Source organism: Rhinolophus sinicus, linkage group LG02, assembly GCF_036562045.2.
Source record: "Rhinolophus sinicus isolate RSC01 linkage group LG02, ASM3656204v1, whole genome shotgun sequence".
NCBI lineage: Eukaryota > Metazoa > Chordata > Mammalia > Chiroptera > Rhinolophidae > Rhinolophus > Rhinolophus sinicus.
In genome coordinates this window covers 104,164,579-104,186,923 of record NC_133752.1, presented here as the reverse complement: position 1 = coordinate 104,186,923, position 22,345 = coordinate 104,164,579, and the positions used below count along the sequence as shown (strand labels likewise).

Sequence of the window (22,345 nt, the reverse complement as noted above, 5' to 3'; positions counted from 1 at the left end):
AGGAAATTCTAAGAACCCTTGTAAACTCAGGCCAAGATTCTCTTTGGGTCAGGAAAATATTCTTTAATTTCCGTAACTGTGGTTTTCACAGTGCTAACTTTTCCTCTTCCCTTGTCCACTCTTGATACCTTTTAGAGCGTCTTCTTTCATTTCCAAGGCCCAATAGTGGTGTTTCCACTCTTTCCCCACCTGGTGTTTGATTGTAGCTTTGGTTTGCTGTGACACTCACCATTGTCCCATCGGAGCCCCTGCTCCCCTCCATGAACTCCGCCCCTAACTGCCTTTTTATCTGCACCGCGGGCCTCGGTGTCAGTGAGCACACAGTGGGGTTTGTCACGGTGCTTCATCCTCCCCCCAGAGTTCCTGAGTCAGTAGGACTCAGGGTAACCCCTTGTTCTTACCTTTCTCAGGTCATGGCATTGATTCCGTCAGTGAGGATTTCTTTTACAGCTTCCTCTGGAGATGCTCTTCTCAATTTCTTTTCTAATACATTTTAATTTAATCTAACGTCCCCTTCTCCATCTCAAATCTCTCTCGCTCTCTCTCTCTCTCACCCTCCCTCTCTTTCTGTGTGTGTTTAGCTTGGCAATACCATGGGTTTAGCGTTGTGCTACCAAAATCTTAAATCTGCATCTGTGATGCTTCGCTATACTTTGACATAGCTGGGAAAATACTAAGAGATAGAGGGTTGGGGTAGAGTCGGGCGAAATGACCATTAAACTCAACTCTGGAAATTCGACCGTAGCAAGAATAGAGAGTCCCATAAAAATACTAGACTCTGCTCTGTGATAAAATGTTCCTTCCTTCTGAGGGAACCTTGGACCTTTAGACCTCTGGGGTAATAGTATGTCATTGGTGAGTGCCACGGATCGGTGACTGCCATCCAGCCACAGATTAATGATTCCAGGGAACATGGCAGACATGAGGTCCCCAGGGGAACAGGCTGGGCAAAGACTGGATTTAGTTGGTATAAATGTATTTAACTGGTTTTCCCTCATCTGGCCCTTTTCTTCCATATGCTAAGTCTGCTCTTTGGAGCTGATAGCATCATTGTGTTGGGCCTGGAGGAACTTGTGAGATCACAGAGCTCTCAGCCTTTGGAGGACTGATGGCTCCCACCATGAGTTATGCTAAAGCCTCAGAAGGGAGAAAGGGTCTAAGAATCCTTACTTCAACCGAAACACCACACACACAGTATTGCAAAGACACCTTGCTCAAACCTTATTTCCACTTAGCATAATATCCTTAGCATAGTCCCTACTGCAGCATATTGTAAAATTGCATCCATTGTTAAGGCTGAATAATATTCCATTGTATGTATAGACCACATTTTGATTATCCATTCACCTGTTGATGAGTAGTTTGCTTCCACATTGTAGCTATTGTGAATAATGCTGCTATGAACAAATATACGTATGCAAATAGCTCTTGGAAACCCTGCTTTCAAATCTTGTCGGTATATACCCAGAAGTGGAATTGCTGGATCATATGGTAATTCTATTTTTTTATTTTTTGAAGAACCTCCACACTGTTCTCCACAGCAGCTGTATCATTTTACATTCCCACCAGCAGTGTACAAGGGTTCCAATTCTCTACATCCTTGCCAACATTTTTTTTATAGGAGTCATCCTAATGGGTACAAGGTGTGTATCACTGAAGTTTTGATTTGCGTTTCCATAATGATTAATGATGTTGAGAATGATTTCATGTGCTATTGGCCATTTTTATATCTTTGGAGAAATGTCTATTCAAGTTCTTTGCCCATTTTTGAATGAAGTTGTTTGTTTTATTGTTGTTGAGTGTTAGGAGTTCTCTATACATTCAGGATTTTAATCCCTTATCAGGTATAATGATTTGCATATACTTTCCTCCCATTCTGTAGGTTGATTTTTACTCTGTTGATAGGGCCTTTTGATGTTCAACATTTTCACAAAATCCAACATGTCTATTTTTTCTTTTGTTACGTGTGCCTTTGGTGTCATATCCAAGAAATCATTGCCAAACCCAGGGTCATGAAGATTTCTTTCCTATGTTTTCTTCTTTTTTTACATGTATATAACATCATTTAATTTTTTCATTAATCGGTTCATAACATTATATAAATTTCAGGTGTACAACATTATAATTTGATACCTGTATACTCTATTATGTGTTCACCAGGAAAAGTCTACTTTCCTTCCATTACCTTATATTTGACCTCATTTACCCAATTTGTCCTCTCCCTGACCCCTTTTTTCTTCTGGTAACCTCCATTCTGTTGTCTGTATGTATGAGTTTGTTTTTGTTTTGTTTTGTTATAAAGAAGATGTGGTACACACATACACACACATGCACACACACACAAAATGGAATACTACTCATCCATAAAAGAATGAAATAATGCCATTTGCAACAACATGGATGGATCTTGAGAGTATTATGCTAAGTGAAATAAGTCAGATGGAAAAGGACAAAAATCATGATTTCACTCGTATGTGGAATATAAAACAAAACACTAACAAAATAATTATGCTTTCTTCTAAGTTTTATTATTTTAGGTCTTTGATTTATTTTGAGTCAATTTTTGTATATGGTGTAAGGTAAGGTTCCAGCTTCATTCTTTTACAGGTGGATGTTCAGTTTTCCCAGCACCACTGGTTGAAAAGACTGTCCTTTCCCAATTGAATGGTCTTGGCACCCTTGTCAAAAATAATTTGGCCACATATGTGGTGGTTTATTTCTGTGCTATCTATGATTCTATTCCATTGGCTCTATTCTATTCTATATGTCTGTCCTTATGCCAATACCACACAGTTTTGATTACTGTAGCTTTATAGTAAGTTTTGAAATCAGGAAGTGTGAGTCTTCCAGTTTTCTTTTTCTTTTTCAATATTGTTTTGGCTGTTGGAGATTCCATATGAATTTTAGGATGGGTTTTTCTATTTCTGTAGAAAGATATTATTGGGATTTTGATAGAGAGTGCATAGAATCTATAGATTGTTTGGGTAGTACCAACATTTTATCAGTATTAAGTCTCCCAATCTATGAACATGGAATGTGTTTCCATTTACTTATGTCTTTTTTAATTTCTTTCAGCAGCGTTTTGTACTTTTCATTGTACAAGTCTTTCACCTCCTTGGTTAAGTTTATTCCTAAGTATTTTATTCTTTTTGATGCTATTGAAAATGGAATTGTTTTTGTAATTTCCTTTTCGGGTTGTTCATTAGTGTATAGAAATGCAATTGATTTTTCTGTGATGACTTTGCACTCTGCTACTTTGCTGAATTCATTTATTAGTTCTAACAGTTTTTTTGTGGAATGTTTAGCGTTTTCTACATGTAAGATCATATCCTCTGCAAACAGAGATCATTTTATTTCTTCCTTTCCAATTTGTATACTTTTTATTTATTTTCCTTGCCTAATTGTTCTGGCTAGAATTTCCACTACAATGTTGAATAGAAGTAGTGCACGCAGGCATCCTTGCCTTGTTCCTGATCTTAGAGGAAAAGTGTTCAGTCTTTTATCACTGAGTATGAGGTTCACTGTGGGTTTTCATAAGTGGCTTTTATCATGTTGAGGTAGTTGCCATCTATTCCTAGTGTTTTTAGTGTTTTTATTATGAATGGGAGTTGAATTTTGTCAGATGCTTTTTCAGCATCAATTGAGATAATCCTGAGGGTTCCCCCCCCCTTTATTCTATTAATATGATGTATTATAATACATTGATCAGTTGTTGAACCATCCTGCATTCCAGGAAAAAATTCCTCTTGGTCATTGTATATAATCCTTTTAACGTGCTGCTGAATTCAGTTTGCTAGTATTTTGTTAAGTATTTATGCATAGATGTTCATAAGGGATATTGGTCTGTGGTTTTCTTATTTAATAGTTTCTTTGTCTGGCTTTGGTATCAGGGTAATGTTGGCCTCATAGGATGAGTTAGGAAGTGTTCCCTCCTCTTCGATTTTTGGGGAAAGTTAGAGAAGGATTGGTATAGGGTCTTTTTTAAGTGTTTAGTAGAATTCAAAAGTGAAGCTATTAGGTCCAGGGCTTTTCTTTGTCAGAAGATCTTGATTACTGATCAATCTCCTTACTCGTTATAGGGCTATTCATATGTTCTATTTCTTCATGATTTAGTAGTGGTAGGGTTTGTGTTTCTAAGACTTGGTCCATTTCATCTAGATTATCCAATATGTTGACATACAATTGCTCACAGTACTCTCTTATAGTGCTTTTTATTTCTGTAGAATTGGTAGTAAAGCCCCCACTTTCATTTCTGATTTTAGTAATTTGAGTCTTCTCTCTTTTTTCTTAGTCCATCTAGTTAAATGTTAGTCAATTTGTTGATCTTTTCAAAGAACCAACTTTTAGTTTCATTGATTTTTTCTATTGTTTTTCTAGTCTTTATTTTGTTTATTTATGCTCTAATGTTTATTATTTTCTTTATCGGCTAGCTTTGGGCCTAGTGTGTTGTTTTTCTAGTTTCTCGAGGTATAAAGTTAGGTTGCTGACTTGACTTTTGCCACATCTTTATTTGTTTAAGACAGTTGTTGCAAAGTCTTTGTCTAGTATATCTGCTATCAGGTCTTTTTTTAAATGATAACTTCTATTGATTTTTTTCTTTCGAATGGGTCAAACTTTCCTGTTTCTTTCTATAACTTGTGATTTTTTTTGTTTTTGAAAACTAGATATTTGAATCTAATAATGTGGTAACTCTGGAAATCAGGTTTGCCACTGTGGGGACAGAGTCCCAAAGAGCAGTTTCCAGGCTCTCGGCCTCACGTGGAAAGGTGCTGGCTCAGTTATTAGATGGCCATCAACTGTGGCTAATTGGCTGTCAGCTGATATCACTGCTGGGGCTGCACTGGTTGAAGAGTCAGTAAGTCAGTCAGTCAGTTGGTTGGCAGGCAGAAAAGCCGACAGCAGGTTGAGGATCGTGTGACTCCAGCCTCCAGTGAGACTATAGTGGTATGACTCCCCTACCTATGGCTCGTGGGTGTTCCTTTTTGGCCCAGCCACATCCTGCGTTCTTATGTGGGGAGCAGGACTAGAGAGCCCGCAGGCCGCCTCACACAACAGGTGGCGCAGCGAGCTGGGTCTCCCACATGACAGCCACCTACCCCAGGTTTTACTGTTTTTTGTAATTTAAAAAAAATTCTTGTAGGATCTCTCTGTGCTAAGGGTCAGCCAGAGGTGTAAACTTGTCCTCTCAGGTCTTTTCTGAACTTTTCCCTGGGATTGCACAGTCACTTTCTAATTTTTCCTGTCTATTTGTTTGTTTTGGAATGTCCTAGTTGTTAAGGTCTGGCTCCCAAAAGAGGAAAAAGAGAAAAATGAAGAGGGAAAAAAGGGTGTTGGCCTTTTGCATTCCCTGGAAGCCATTTCAGCTGGTCTGGAAGGGGCTTGCAGTTATAGAGAGAGGTGCAAACACACTGACTGTCCACCTCTTTGGCAGCACCTCTGTAATCAGAAGTAACAGTCAGTGATCACAGCACAGATCCTTGATCGGTGACCTCATCTAAACTTAATTACCTCCCAAAGGCCCCACCCCCAAATACCATCGCATGAAGATGTGGCTCTATTCAGTCTTTAGCTCTATCCTTCATATTTTTCAAAGTCATCTGCTCACCATCTGTTTGTCGGTGCTATACCCTGGATAATTTCTTCAGAACTATCTTCTAGTTCACTAATTTCTCTATTTGGCTATAATTGGATGTTTAGCTTCTCTATTAATTTTTGAATACGTACTTGAATGTTGCTTATTTGCAGTTGATTACATGCGTATCTATCTATTGTTGATGAATAATCAGTCAGAATTTATATTTGAATCAGGATAGCTGCCTCAGAGTACCTTCCTCTATCTTCATCTTCTGTACATTCTTAAAATGATTTTTATTGTGAAAATCATACATACAAAAGTATATAAAATGTTTCGGTGGAATTTAAGGATTAATCATTAAATGAAGACTCATGTACGTACCAATCAGCTTAAGAATCAGAATATTACCAGTAACTGAGAGGCTACTTGGATGCCCTCCTCAGCTCCGCCTCCCAACTTTATCTCCCCAAGAGAGGAACGCCATACTGCTGTTTGTCACCCTCATTCCTTTGTTTTTATTTATGGCTTTACGACATAAGTATTCCCAAATGTACTGCCTAGTTGTTATGTGTTTGAATTTTTGTAAGTTTAATCATATTGCACATATTCTTTACTGTGCTTCTCTCACACAAAATTATGTTTTTCACTTATGTTGATGCATATTGCTGTAGTTCATCCACTTTTGTTATTAAATTATTCTAGTATATGGGTATGCCACAATTTATCCATTTTACGGTTGTTTGCTATTTGGATCATTTCCAGTGTTTTTGCTCTTACAAATAATAATGCAGTGAATATTCTTGTATATGTCTCTTGATGTACATGGGAAAGAGTTTCTTTATGGTATTTTCTTATCAGTGGCATTGCTGGGACATAGTACATGCACATTATCAATTTAACTAGATAATAACAAATTGTTTTTCAAAGAGACTGTACCGAGTTACACTTCCACCAGCAGTAGGTGAGTTCTTGTTCCAAATCTTCACTAACACTTGTCTGATTAATTTTTGTCAAACTGGTGAATATGACATGGTATCTGTCATGCAGGGCATCTGGCAGGATCTCAGCTCCCACTCCCCACATAAGAACGTAGGACATGGTGAGGCCAAAGAGGGACACCCACGGAGCCATAGATAGGGGAGTCATACCGCTATAGTCTCGCTGGTGGTTGGGTTGGAGACACAGAAAGCAGGAGCCACATGATCCACAGCCTGCTGTCTGCTTCTCTGCCAACCAACCTGTCGTGTGGGGTGGCCTGCGCCATTTGTCATGCAGGGTGTCACACGGGGGACCCTGCTCGCTGCGCCATGTGTCGTGTGGGGCGGACTGCGGGGTCTCAGCTCCCGCTCCCCACATAAGAACGCAGGATATGGTGAGGCCAAAAAGGAACACCCATGGAGCCATAGGTAGGGGAGTCATACCACTATAGTCTCACTGGAGGCTGGATTCACACGACGTGCGACCTGCTGTCAGCTTTTCTGCCTGCCAACCGACCCCTTGTTAGGTGCAATCCGCCGTGCTAACTGCAATCCACGCTTGCTAGCTCAGCCACCATCTTCTTGCTAGCCCCCATTTTCTGCTAATGTAGCCACGGCAGTTATATTAGTGGCCAATGGCTCACTGATTACAGCTGACAGCCAACTAGCCACAGCTGATGGCCATCCAATCACAGTTGACGGCCATTTACTACCTGAGTCAGCAACTTTCCACGTGAGGCCGGGAGCCTGGAAACTGCACTCCTGGCTCTGTCCGCACAGTATCTCTTGGTACTTAATTAACTTTCCCTGTTATTAATGTGGGTAAGAAGCTTTTCATGTGTTTATGAACCACTTATTTTTCTTAGTAAAACTTAGTGAGTTTTGCCAGTATTACTAGTAGGTTGTCCTTTGCTTCCCCATCCCCGAATCAATACATAACTTTTATTGCATCTTTAAAATATCACAAATAAGTCTGAGGACTCACTCGGCATCTTGGTGTTTCTGTAGCTGGACAACTTAAATCTTATTCATCAGCCTGCTGAACTGTTTCTTTTTCAGAAACAAATGCCATTCAAAAATTTTCTGATGTTCTTGTTTTTAACTGTTGTGGCTTGTTGAATCAAAGCAGCTGAATTTGATACAAGTTCAACTATCATTTCCTTCAAGAATTAACTCATCTTTCTGGGCTTGAGATACTGAACAAGCAATACCTGACCTCAGTCGAACCCTGAGGATGTATTTTTCACACAAAAAAATTCGGATTTTGACAAGAGAACCGTTCTCCTGAATGACAATGTTGATGGGGAAGTGAGCACACACAGACCTCATCTCATAATGGACGCCCAGGGTAACACCCTTGATCGCGTTCTGTACGTGACCACAGATTGTGCAAATAGTAGCCAGTTCCTTTCTATTACCTCATGATTTGTCAGCCCGGAGCCTCTTCTTTTTCTTTCCAAGGAGACTGAGTTCTGCATTGATGTGACTGAAGTCCCTTCACAGGGTACCTCTGGGTCCCTTCACAATAACTGTGGTCCCTGCAGAGTGATGCCCACGTTTTCGGGAATGTCCGCGGTCTGATTGCTGAGAATGGTCTTCATCCTCGCAGTCGATGCAGCAAAAAGAGAGCTGTCCTTTGCTTTTTGAATATTACATGTGTGTTTTTTTTTGGTGTGTATATTCTTGATACAAATTCCTTTTATTTAGATAAGTTACAAATATCTTGTCCCAAGTTGTGGCTTGTCTTTATTTTCTTTTTGGTGCATTTGGATGAACAGAAGTTTTAAATTTCAATGTAATGAAATTTATGAGTGTTTTCCACTTAAGATTAGAGTTTAGGAGTCTTACTGAAGAACTCCTTCCTAATTTAAGGTTCTAAAGAGATTCTTCTACATTTCTTCTAAGAGTTTTATATTGTTGCCTTTCAAATGTAAGTCTGCAATTGATTTTTGTGTATGGTGTGAAGTAAGGATTCAATTTCATTTTTAAAAACAAACATAGCCAATTATTAAGATTTACTATAAACAGTCCATCTTTTTCGGCTCTATCACAAATTGAATTTCCATGTTTCATCTCTTTTTAGGCCATTTTATTTCACTGATTTATTTTTCTATTTCTACACCATACATTATGTAGTAAGTCCTGATATTTAACAGCATAAGGATAGATTTGGGAGAATTGACGTCTTTAAGATATTGAGTCTTCTTATCTGAAAACAGTGTATATCTCTTTTCTTATTTATGTTTCTTTCAAAAAGTTTTATAATTTTCTATATAAGGAACTAACATGTTTTTATTGATTTTTTTTATGAAGTACTTAATTTGGCAGGGGGAGGGGTTGCTTTTGTAAATTAATTGTGTATTCTGCAACCTTGTGAAACTCAATTTTTCTAATAGCATTTTGGTAGATCCCATAGGATTTTCTATGGAGATGGTCATGTCATAGATTATTTGAGTATATTTCATGATTCCATTTCATCTCCCTTGTTGGCTCACTAACTACAACTCTTTGTTGTATTATTTCAGTGGTTGCTTTAGCGTTTATTTTATTTTATATTTTAAATAATTTTATTTTATTTTTTAAAAATTTTTAATTGGGGAATGTTGGGGAACAGTGTGTTTCTTCGGCCCATCAGCTCCAAGTCATTGTCCTTGTTGTTAAGCTCCCAGTCTAGGGTTGGCCGAACAGCTCAGTTGGAGCACAAGCTCTGAACAACAGGGTTGCCTGTTTGATTCCCACATGGGATGGTTGGCAGCATCCCCTGCAACTGAGATTGAAAACAGTGACTGGACTTGGAGCTAAGCTGTGCCCTTCACAACTAGATTGAAGGACAACGACTTGGAGCTGATAGGCCCTGAAGAAACACACTGTTCCCCAATAGTCCAAAATAAAATAAAATAAAATAAAATAAAATAAAATAAAGTAAAGTAAAGTAAAGTAAAGTAAAGTAAAGTAAAGTAAAGTAAAATAAAATAAAATAAAATAAAATAAAATAAAATAAAATAAAATAAAATAAAATAAAAAACTCGTGCTCTAACCAACTGAGCCATCTGACCATTTATTGTATACATCTTTAACCTCAGTACAGGTTACCTTAAAAAGGGACGTCATATTACTTCACATAGATAGTATAAGAACCGTAAACAATATACATCCATTTCTATCCTCCCATTTCTCTCCTCCCAGCCTTTGTGGCGTTGTTGTCATATATTTTGCTTCTACATATATTATAAACCCCACAACTCATGGTTATTAGTTTTGTTTTACGTAGTTAATCACATATTGTATTGGCTAGGGATTTTAATAGATGTTTGCTCTATTTTATTCATCATTCCTGGGTGTTTTGTAGCAGTAAGGTTTTTGAGAATATCTACTGTCATTTTACTGAAAAACTAGTGGTCTTTCCATTGTGAACGGTCCTCAAAGAAAGATGAATACATGAATACTCAATATACAAATACACGAGGATATCAATATACTGCATCCAGTCCAATCAGCCAGTTACTTTACAAAGCTAGACTCTCTCATAAGTACATTATAGATAATGCATTTGATTTCTATCAATAACCTATCATTTCCAGAGGCCTTAATCACATCTTTCAATACTTCAATTATAATTCTCTCATAACATTGTTCCCCAGATATTCAGCGTAAGTAAGTCTCTCCTTGTTTATAACATTGTAAGCTCCTTGAAGGTGGTCAATATATTTCACAGTCCTCTGGTACTCTCACAATGCTAAGCCTAGCATGTGATAGGTGTTTTCTGAAGTTAGTTAGTGGCTTATGAATATATAAAGTAGACTGGACAAAGTAATGAAAATAGAAGTAAACTTAAGGTAGCCAAAAAAAACACATACAACAAGTCCTAACAATCATTTTAATGAAGTCACTACAGTAGTGCATAGGGCCACACCTCTTTCTACTTCCCAGAACTTGTGAATCAGACTTCTTTATCAAGTCGGTTTACATAGTCGAGTATGAGTAAGTAGCTCTAGCCTAGTATCCTATCCAGAATTCAAAAATTATCAGGTAAGCACACCCCTACCATTCTTTAAGGAGAGTCAGACCCCATTCCAATCTTTTCTTTCTCTTATTCAACCATTTAAATGCCTACAGCATGCTAATTGTGGTAGGACACAAAGAAGCATATGATATGATTTCGGCCCTCTAAAAGCATACTGTGAAGCTGACATAGCAAAAGCATAAAGGCCTGTGTGTTCACAGTTATCTATTTTCTTTCGTTATTTTTCTAGCTGAAATGCCAGCCAAGTCAGCACACTTCCTTCTGGCATTCACTGTAAGTGCGGACTATCCTCAGGTCATTGCTCTTACCTCATCAGTTCTGTTCTTTCTGTCTCCGGCTCATTCACTGAGCTTTGTAACCCACCTTCTGTATGATAGGCAAATACATTACAATTCAAGTCCTTAAATAATGATTTTTGAAGGGTTGAATGAGTTGAACAGGGCTATAGGTTGAAGAGCAAACAAAAGGAAAGAATGAAATACACTTTATACACATAGGACTCCGGAGGAAATCTGCCTCCTCCTTTCTTCCTTATTGACACTGCCTTGCTTGAGGATTTCATCACCACTTACTGGAACTATTGCAAAAGGCTCCAAACTTAGCTTCCTGTCTCCAGACCCTCTTAACTATGGTTTATTCTTCAAACTCTTTACAAGAGTAACCTATCCATCATTCAGCTCCAGTGATGTCCCCCTTTGCCCAGAAACCTTCAATGGCTCCCCACTGTGTAGAAGAAATCAAGTCCTTCCAAACAGAAAAAATTCAGATAACATCAACCGTGTGTAATGAGTAACACTGATAGGATTCCAAGAGCATATACTTGGGGATTTCATACATTTAGTCACATCATTATATACTATTTGGTAAAATCAATTTGGCAAAAGTGATTTAGCCCAAAACAAACTTAGTTGGAGTGATGATTTGATTGAAAAAGAATATTCCCAGAAACATTTCAGCCATTTTTTAGAATTTCAGGTGTTTTCCCTTGCCTTTTTTGCTCTATATAGCTAGTTTTTATCCAATTATTCCTACTCTGTGCTGTTTAAAACATAAAACATTTTGAAACAACCTAAATATCCAACCATTTAGAGGTAATTGAAGCTCCAGCAAATAAGGAATTATTTAAACAAATTGCAAATGATTGTAAAATGTATGTATAGCATGCACAAATATTATATGCAGTGATTTTATAGAACCTTATTTTGAGAAATTTGCAAAATTTATAAAGTCATGAAAACAATGCTATATGTTTTCATGAGGATCAACTATAATTTAAAATGAATTATAAAAACACCAAAATTCTAGATCTTTATTGTGTTATTTTGTAGTTTTATTTTATTGTTCTTAGGACAAAAGCAAGTGAAAATATTAGCACTATGCTGTGACCAACTGAGCTAACTGGCCAAGCACAACAATTCAAAATATGATAGAAAAGTAAGAAAAGGCAGACAACTACACAGACATACACAGTCCATAATATCTCCCTGCTCAATGACAACTACTTCTGGACATTCTAGTAAAAACTGAATCATATGTACACAATTTGAAAGCAGCTCCATTTTATTTATGCAATCTTCCACTGTTTAACATTTAGGTTGAGTTCAACAAATCCTATATTTTTTGTACATTGAAGTTTTTATCACTTTCCTCCCTATCATTGGTAGCACAGAGCAATAAGAAGTAGGTAAAACTGATTTGAAATAAAAAATGTAAGGTTTGGGCAAAACTCCCCAGAGTTCTAAAAAATGGTTTAAAAATGTTTAAAGACATAAGTTGTAAAACCACCCCAAGTGTACTAACACTCTATACAACCAAAACAGAACGGGGGAACAGGGATATTCATCTTCAAACAAACCATCGTCTTTTCAGGTTGTGATGACCTTTAAGAAGTGAATGACCTACTACTCCAGATGATGGAGTGTAGGGAATCCCTCCAAATCTGGCCTTTTGAATAAGAATAGACTGATGACAACTTGGTATATCTTGTGGCACTGTCAACTAGCAGGGACAGATCTGAGACTATATTATTTTCTCAGCTAGTGATAAAGAATGGGCTGCTCTCTAGACTTTCTCATTAGGATCATACTACCAAGTAGCAAATTTAATAATTTGGATCCACTTCTCTTCTAAGCTCACTTAAAAACATCAGGTGCCCTCTATTCTGTTAGCTCTTTGTCCATCTGTACACCAATACCACATTGTCTGGATTACTGTAACTTTATAGTAAATCTCAAAACCAAAAGTGTTATTCCTCTAATTCAGTTCTTTTTCAAAGTTGTTTTGGGTATACTAGGTCTTTTGCATTTCCATGTGAATTTTGGAATCAGTTTGTCAATTTCTACAATAAAGCCTGCTGGAATTTTGATTTTGGGAGAACTGACACCTTATAGATACCAATTTTTACAATGCATGAACATGGTATATCTCTTCATTTGTTTAGCTCTTTAAGTTTCTCAGCTATGGCTGTTGGTTTTCAGTGTACGGGTAATCTTTTCTAGTCTTTTATCAGATTTACCCCTAATATTTCATACTTTTTGATGCTATAGCAAATGATATTTCTTTGAAATTTCAATTTCCAATTGTTCATTGCTAATGTATAGAAATATAATTGATTTTTGTATATTGATATTTTGTCTACACATGAAGGGACACTGATGTTAAAAAAAAAGGTGTAAGGGCACTTCAGCAGGGATAATTTTTGCAACAAATGGTGCTGGAACAATTGGATAGCTGTATGCAAAAAAACTCCAGACCAAACCAATACAAAACCTTTAATTCATACTTCACGTTATGTAAAAAAATTAACTCAAAATGAGTCACAGACATAAATCTAAAATCTAAAGCTATAAAAATTGTATAAAAAAAGCTTTGCGACCTTGGGTTAGGCAAAGACTTCTTAGATATGACACTGAACACATATTACATAACAGAAAAAATTAATAAGTTGAATTTCATCAAAATTAAAAATTTCTGATCTTCATCAGACACTGTTAAGAGATTGAACAAGCCACAGACTTTGAGAAAATATCTGTAAATCATATATCTGATAAAGGACTTGTGTCCAGAATATATAATGAACTCTCAAAACACAATATAACTCAGTTTTAAAAGGACCAAAGATTTAACTGACACTTTACCAAAGAAGATATAAATATGGCAAATAAGCACATGAAAATATGCTCACCACAATTAGTTACTGGGAAATTGCAAATTAAAACTATGAGAGGCCACTATACACCTATTAGAATGGGTACAATTAAAAAGACTGACCAGGGGGCAGCCAGATGGCTCAGTTGGTTAAAGCGTGAACTCTGAACAACAGGGTGGCCGGTTCGATTCCCACATGGGCCAGTGAGCTGCGCCTTCCACAACTAGATTGAAGACAATGAGCTGACGCTGAGCTTCCGGAGGGGCGGCTGGATAGTTCAGTTGGTTACAGCGAGAGCTCTCAACCACAAGGTTGTAGGTTCAATTCCCGCATGGGATAGTGGGCTGTGCCCCCTGCAACTAAAGATTGAAATGGCGACTGGACTTGGAGCTGAGCTGTGCCCTCCACAACTAGATTGAAGGACAATGACTTGGAGCTGATGGGCCTTGGAGAAACACACTGTTCTCCAATATTCCCCAATAAAATTAATAAAATAAAAGGACTGACCATTCTCTCTCTCTCTCTCTCTCTCTCTCTCTCTCTCTCTCTCTCAATTGGTAACTGTGAGGTGATGAATGTGTTAACTAACATTGTGTCAACATTTCACAACATATATACATTTATGAAATCATGTTGTACACCTTAAACTTTACAATGTCATATGGCAATTATGTCTCAATAAAGCTGGAAATAATAAAAGCAGACATACCAAGTACTGACAAGGAATTGAAACTCTCTCTCCCACTCTATTGGTGGGAATGTAAAATAGTTCAATTATTTTGGAATATGGTTTGGCAGTTTCATAAAGAATTAGACATAAACGTGTCATATGATCCAGTCCTAGCCACTCCTAGCCATTTACCCAAGAGAAATGAAGTCCTATGTCCACACAAGAACCTACATGTGAATGTTCATAGCAGCTTTATATGCAATAGCTGAAAACCAAAACAACCCAAATGTCCATTAACAAGTGAATGGGTAAACAAACTGTGTGATATCGGGGCAGTGGACTACCACTCAGTAATAAAAAGAAAGGAACTAAGACTGGGTCTTATTTTTGGGGAAACATGGAAGAAAGAGTACATACTAAATGATTCCACTATATGAAATTCTAGAAAATGCAATAAATCAATAGTGACAGAAAGCAGATGGCAGGTGCCTGGGGGACAGGGCCAAGTGGGAGGTAAAAGTATGTAGGACATGAAGGTACTTTTGGTAGTGATGATTATGTTTTCTCTTGATTGTGGTGATGGTTTCATGAGTGTATACATTACCTCTAAACTTATCAAATTGTGCAATTTAAATGTATCTAGTTTATCTGTCAGTTATCCCTCAGTAAAGCTGTTAAGGAAAAACTAAGAAACATCAGGAGTTCCCAGATGGCAGTGATAACTTTGTGAGATCAATGAGCTTTAGAGACATGGGGCAGTGTTCTCTCCCCACTCCGGCGACTCATCTTGGCTGGGTTCTGACTGCATTTCACTTTCACATTGTGCAATCAAGTTGCCCCAGTCTGCTGGCTATTTCCCACATCTCAGGCGTCACACAGGACACTGGTTGGTCAGCTGGGAGGACTGACCAGGTCACCCACATAACTCAGATTCTTGGATGTGGGGGAAAAATCTAAACATAGTCTCAGGAAAATAAAACTAAAGGGAATCCCAGAGAGCTATGGGATTCACACCAAGCCAGCCAGCAGCAGCTGGGCAGACTGGTCCCACTGACTTGATGTCAATGACTGGGAGTCTTGTCTTAAACACACACACACACACACACACACACACACACACACACACACACACACACACACACACACACACACACACTCAGGAGGGAGGAAGGGAGGGAAGGAGGGGGGCAGGGCGGATCGGAGGGAGAAATATCTTGGGTTTACTAACTCTCCTGGGGAGTCCATGGGTGGCTTTCAGTGGGTCCCTGACCCCAAAATTATATACAAGTTTTTAAGTGCATTTTTCTGGGGAGAGGGTGTGTAGGTTTCATCAGACCCTCAAAGAGCCCCCAGACTACAAAGATTAAGAAGCGCTGCCGACAGGGATAAAGCCAGACCCATCTATCCTTTCTCCTACCAGTCACTCATTCCATTCTTCCCTCTGAGATGACATCTATGAGACCTACACCAAGACAACACCAGTTTCATTTCTTCCCCTTTGCGGAGGAGCGCGTACCCCAGGCTGCCGCACCACCCGCGCCCTCTCACGGTTTCCTGCTGCTTAAGAATTGGGAGTTGTTTCCAGGTCCCCAGGTGTGCAACCTGCCCCACACGGTTTCTCTCCCCAGGGACGCGGTCCCTATCCCGTCCTACCACTACCCACCCGTGTTATTTGCTTTCGTCTGAGGGGACTGACAGGGTCGTTTTCCTGGGTTCTCTGCGGGGACTGCACGCTGTGCACCATCCACGCAGCTTTCCTCGTGGGGCTCGGGGAACCGCGTTCACGCAAGTCTCGAAATTGCTGTACAACTCCAACTCGGATCCCCCATTGCAACCCTCGGGTTTTTCCCTTTGCCTCGGAAATCGGAAGACATTGTATTAAAAACCTGGCCACTCAGCTCCCTCCCTTGGGGGACCAGGTAAGCCGGAGTGGGTGGGGACGCATGGACCGGCGCTCTGCCCCTGGCCACCGCTCCATCCACGTGTCCCGTGCGCGCCGGCCCAGCTCCCTGTACCCGGGCGGGCGCACACCCCTTTCCTCCCGCACCGACTCGCGGCCGCTGGAGGTGGGGCGCTCAGTGCGGTCCCCCTCAGGCGCGCCGGCCCCCTCCCGCCGCCCAAGGGCGCACGCTTTTCCCTACCTGGCGTCACCGGCGGCCAGAGCTGCAGCAGCAAGAGCAGCACCGAGAAGTCGCTGATCCGGCAGCCCCGGAGCCGCAGGCAGGCCATGGCCTTACCCTCCGCCGCGCTCTCGCCGGCTACCTTTCGGGCCCGCACAGGCTGGGGCGCCCAGCTGCCTGCGAGTGCAGATGCCGGGCGGTCTGGGAGGAGGTGCGGCTCCCGGGACGGGCCGTCCCGCGAGTCGCATTCGCTTTCGCTTTTGCTTTAGCCCCCGGAGTGCTGGGGAGAGGTGAGAAGCAGTGACAGATCCGTGACAGCATTCCCACCCCCTCCTCTAGAACAAGCCCCGGCAGCCACGGCGACCCCCGTGCCGCCGCCCCAGTCCCCGCAGTGCCTCCGGGCGCGCAGCGCGGAGACCCGGACCGTCAACTGCGGAGGAATGGATCCCTCCCCCTCTTCTCCCTTCGGATCTCGTGACCCCAAAAGTCCATTCGGTCTCGTGTCCCCACGCCGAGGGAGTGGGCAAAGCCATCGGGAAGCAAGGTCTTTCTGGTAAACACGGTCGGTGGGTGTTCACACCTGACCTCTCCACTTGTCACCTCCCTTTGCTTGTCTCCGCCTGTCGCTCCGACTTCACCTGTCCAAGTGTCCCTGCATTCCTGGCCCACAGACTGGCGGGAAAGTTGTCCTGCGCTCCACCACGGTGAGGACCCGACCGGACCGGTGGGTGACAGCGGAAGTGTCGCCGCGGTGCGTCTGCTCAGGTCACATGCCCAGGAAGCGCATTCCAGGCCACCTGCTTACGCCTGCCTCTGCTCTCTGTACCACCACTGTGTCTTATTCCAGCTGCATCTTTATTCCGCAAGGACATTTCAAGTATTTGAGGAGGACATGGAAAAGAGGAGGGAGGACCTGGCTTACTCATTTAGACGACGTCTCCTAGTTCGCCATCCTCCTCTTTCGCAGGTGGGGTTTTGGTTTTCTTTGGATCTCAAGTTAAACCTGACTTTATTGAGAACTTGTGCCATGAGAAAGGTCTGGATTTCACAAACACACATTCCCAGTTCTAGGAATGAAATTAGGCAATACCGGACATCTCTGTTCCCCCAGTGGTAACATTTTGAATAACTGTAGCACATGGGATATCACAAGCAGGAAATTTTCGTAGACCATATTCAAATTCTGTCAGTTTTCTATGCATTCATTTGTGTGCATTTAGTTCTGTGCACTTTTTGTTTTAAATTTTTATTGGGGAACAGTTTCTTTCCAGGGCCCATCAGCTCCAAGTCATCCTTCAATCTAGTTGTGGAGGGTGCAGCTCACTGGCCCATGTGGGAACTGAACCAGCAACCCTGTTAAGAGCTCAAGCTCTAACCAACTGAGCCATCTGGCCACCCCTAGTTCTATGCACTTTTGTCACATATATAGATAGATGTCTGTGACACCACTGCCAAGACGAGTAACAGTTCCCGGTGCAGGATGGCTCCTGCTACTCTTATAGTCACAGCTACCTTCCTCTCCCCCCCGTCCCCAATCCCTAGCAACTACTGATCTTTTCTCCATCTGTATAATTTTGTCATTTGAAGAATGTTATGTAAGTGTGATCATACAGCTTACAGCCTTTAGAGGTCAGCTTTTTTCACTCAGTACAATTCCCTTGAGATCCATTCAAATTGCTGTATGTATCAATAGTCTGTTCCTTTTTATGAGGAATATTGATGGTTGCCGTGAACCTGGGGCGACCAAGGCAGTGAATATGAAGTGGAAGGAATGAAAGAAAACTAGTCCGCGCACAGGAGCTTTGCTTAATAACAGAAAAACGAACATTGGAGATACATACACACTCAAACACACACACACACACACACACACACACACACACACACACACACACGAAGAAGGAATTGCTTCTCAATAAGAGTATAAAAAGTACCACATTTCCTCATTTTTGTAAATCATGTCATATCTGGCTGCAAGCTTCCACTTGCCAAGGTCAACAAAAATCTGATATTATTCTCCCCTCAACCCCCAGTGGCAAATGGTTCTCTTCCCTTCCCTTGGGTTTACACCCAGGAGAAACAGGCAGAGGCCTGCAACCTGTGTCTTCCTGGTTACCTCCAGATGGTCTCTGTCTAGACCCACCCTCCAGGTTCTGGTCTCCTCTAATGCACCTGACTCCCTTCTAGTCCATCCTTATTCCCTTCAAAATGCTTTTTGCACATACAGTTATCCTCACAGACAATCTAGGCAGTTTATCTCAGTTAGCCTAGGATCTCCTCTAGAAAAGGCCTATTCGGGTCAGACTTTTTGGTATCCTGCAATCAAATAAGGAAATAAACACCAAACAAACATTCTGTAAACTGCATCCCTGGGATGGGAAAGCTCCAAATTCTAGAACAGAAAAGCTTGCCTGCTCCGGAGGAAAATCACCCTGTACTTTCTTCCCAAGAGACCAATCCATTTTTCGGTAACTCAGTTACGTTAATTTGGTGCCTCATAACCATAATTTAATCACCTTTGTGTTTGAAAAATTAAGCTATGAAACGGATTTTGAATTTTAAATATTTAAATATATCAGAGTAGAGTGAGTTTAATACTTTTTAAACTTTCATGATGTTTTTATTCAAAATTGTTTTGTAATTTTATTCTTTAATTGACTTTGAAACTGTATTCTCTCCAGTTCTGCTTATGGGATATTAGGACCTATACCAGAGGGTGGTTGTGAGGATTAAATGAGTTAATAAAAGCATTTAGAATAGTGCCTGACATATTATAAATGCTCAATAAGTGTTAGATAAATGAACATTTAGTATGTTCCGTTTGTAAGCTATCTAAGATGATTATAGAGAAAGTTGCCAGCTAAAAATGTTAAGTACAAGTTAGGCATTGAAAAAATTGTTCAGAGAAATATTTTCTAAGATACTGAGCCGAGCCATCTGTCAAGGCAGGATGCCAGAGCACCAAGGAGATGGATGGGAAGGCCCCAGGAACAGATGGCGAGGATAGAAACTCCACCCTGGGTAGAATTTCCAACAGCTGGGACACATGTTCCTACTCCTGCTGTCACTTCCTGAAGTGACACACTCACCCAACTAAGATGATAAACTCGGTAAAGCCAACTTCCCCAAGATGAAACGGCTTCATGTTCCACTCCCAATTGCATCATGAGCTTCCCCTGGTGTCCCTCATCTACCTAAGTAAGAACCCAACTTGGCCTGTCACCCTCGGCACTCTTTCTTCATGTTCGCAAAGTTGTCAGCCCTTTCTCTTCTGCCTCCACTCTCTTCTCCACCTTCCTTATCACATCTCCTAGTGAGGAGAACTTGAGAGAAGAGGGAAAACTTTCAAGAACCTTCTGCTTTCACCTTTGTTTTTCGGGTCATCCCTAAATAACTCAGGATAAAACCAAGAAAGAAAATGACAGAAGCTTAGGGTTTCCAAAATGTACACCCAAGATTTATCAGGGAATCTCAAATCCATATGCCTATAAAGACCAGACAGCAGGGTTGCTGGGCAGAAGAGAAGAGGAAGTAGGCTGAAAGTTCTTGCACACTTGCACACTTGCAGAGAGCATGTATGTCCACTGACACTAGATTTTTAATTTTTGAAGAAACTGAAAATATAGGTCCTTGTGCAAAGTCTCCCAGGTTACAAATAGTGATTATTGTTTTAGAAAAAAAAATCAAAACACCATGGAAGCCAGACAAAGCCCACCCATAGGCTTTGCACCATCTAATATGCAATAATCTTCTTTTTATTCAGACAACTATTAAAAGTGTTTCAGGCCGGCCCGGTGGCTCAGGCGGTTGGAGCTCCGTGCTCCTAAGGCTGAAGGCTGCCAGTTCAATTCCCACATGGGCCAGTGCCAGATGGCTCAGTTGGTTGGAGCCCGTCCTCTCAACCACAAGGTTGCTGGTTCAACTCCCACAAGAGATGGTGGGCTGTGCCCCCTGCAACTAACATTGGCAACTGGACCTGGAGCTGAGCTGCGCCCTCCACAACTAAGATTGAAAGGACAACAACTGGACTTGGAAAAGTCCCGGAAGTACACACAGTTTCCCAATAAAAGTCCTATTCCCTTTCCCCAATACAATCTTAAAAAAAAAAAAAAAAGGGGGGGGGGTTTAATCCCTCCACCATGCAAGAAATTAGAAATATTAACTTACTGGAATGAGTTTGGTTCATGAATTTTAAAATCTTAGATCTATGACCAGTCACAATAGATGGCCTGTTACCTCTTGGAACATTTTGCAAAAATGTTGTTGGAGTGCGTACTTTTCTGCAGAAAGCATCCATATCTTTCATCAGCTATTTTCAAAAGGGTCCTTGACCTAAAATGTTAAGAATAAAATGTCTGGAAGGTGTAATATTTTACAGACATTGTAAATTTTTAAATGTAAAAACTTACAGATTCTGAGTTGAAACTTAAACTGTTTATGAACTTAAAAGTATTTTATTTATTTATCTGGTTAAAGTTGTGGGTAGAGTCATTTTGCTCTCTTTTTCCCCCCAGAATGACTTTTCCAGCTATGTCATAAACAATGCATTACAAAAGCATCTTAATAATTGTGAATATTGGAAATAACCCAAATGTTCATCAATAGGGAAATGGTTGGATAAATTACTTAATATATGCATACAAGAGAATACAATGCAGTTATTAAAAAATTATCTTTTTTACTAATGTGAAAAGATCTCCAAGACATATTGTTAACAAAACAAACAAGCAAACAAACAACATGCAAATCTGTTGGTAGTATGCTGCCTCTTATGTTAGAAAGGAGTAAACAAGAATATATTTACTTGTGTTTGCACACATATTCAGTAACACAGGAAAAGCATACAAGAAAGCAATAAATGCCCTTCCCTATGGAGGTGGTTACTGAATTGATGGGAGATGCTTCAATGTATAACTTTATTTTTACCTTTTTTCTCATTTTGAAACATATTGTATTATCTATTCTAAAAATTAAATTTAAAAATTCTCATGAAGACAGTAAACATCTTATTTTTAAAATGGAATTTTTGCTTCACAGGTAATTGTTTTTTTGATTGAAACAGGGCACACTAACAGCTGTGATACTGTTTTGCAGGTATGCTCTCCAGTGAAAGTTTCCCTTGGCCATTTTATTAAGGATACTCCAAGTAAAAAGTAGCTGTTTTTAATCAGTAAGATAGCCTAAAGTAAACAGCTTCTAAAATTAAAATGTTTCCAAAATAATTGGCCAACAAGAAATTTAAAATCTGGCATTCTGGTAGACTGGAGAGACTCAGGTGAGATTCTTGCATACCTAAAATAGAGTTCATATATTCTAGATATTTTCTTTACACACTCTTCCAACGCCAATAGATAATTTTTGTTTGCTGATGTAGTTACAAAATAAATTTAAAACCACAAAGATTTGCTTTATATCTTGTCATTCAATTTAAATGGTGTTAACAGGAGAGGATATGCCATTCCTCATCCTTCCTCCTTCTTGCTGGCTGAAATGCAGATGTAGTGACTGGAGCTGCAGCAGTCATATGAGACCACCAGGACTCTTGAAAACGGAAACCACAAGCCACTCATAGAGCAGAAACAAGATGGAAAGAGCCTGGGTTCCTGATACCAGAAGGACCAAACCAGTTGGGACTATCTCCCTTTGAACTTCTTGACCTTGAAAGAGAGATAAACATCTATCTTGTTTGTTATTTTTGGTTTTTATCTTACTAAAAAGTTAAACTTTAGCCTCACAACACACCTTAACGAGAAACTAAATTTCAGATACACTTGGATTTTTTCCCTTATAGATTTTCTTTTTATTAGCCATGGTATTTTTATTTCCCTGAT

The 22,345-nt window shown here is 40.1% G+C and overlaps 1 protein-coding gene and 1 pseudogene across 4 annotated transcripts in view; both read right to left on the bottom strand.

The window, feature by feature from the left end:
- IL15RA (interleukin 15 receptor subunit alpha) overlaps positions 1 to 20,400 on the bottom strand; it is a 48,638-nt gene extending 28,238 nt beyond the window's left edge. The window contains exon 1 of one of the 4 annotated variants that reach the window (XR_012493786.1): positions 16,536 to 20,400. Coding sequence is in view for 3 of the 4 variants with exons in the window: in XM_074325026.1 (XP_074181127.1) it covers positions 16,536 to 16,623 (88 nt within the window). In the remaining variant the exon portion in view is untranslated. The remainder of the gene's footprint in view (positions 1 to 16,535) is intronic. The other 3 variants (XM_074325026.1, XM_019738264.2, XM_019738267.2) reach the window with 3 other exon arrangements.
- Positions 7,019 to 16,138, bottom strand: LOC141568567 (large ribosomal subunit protein uL6 pseudogene; annotated as a pseudogene).
- Positions 20,401 to 22,345: the final 1,945 nt, after the last annotated feature.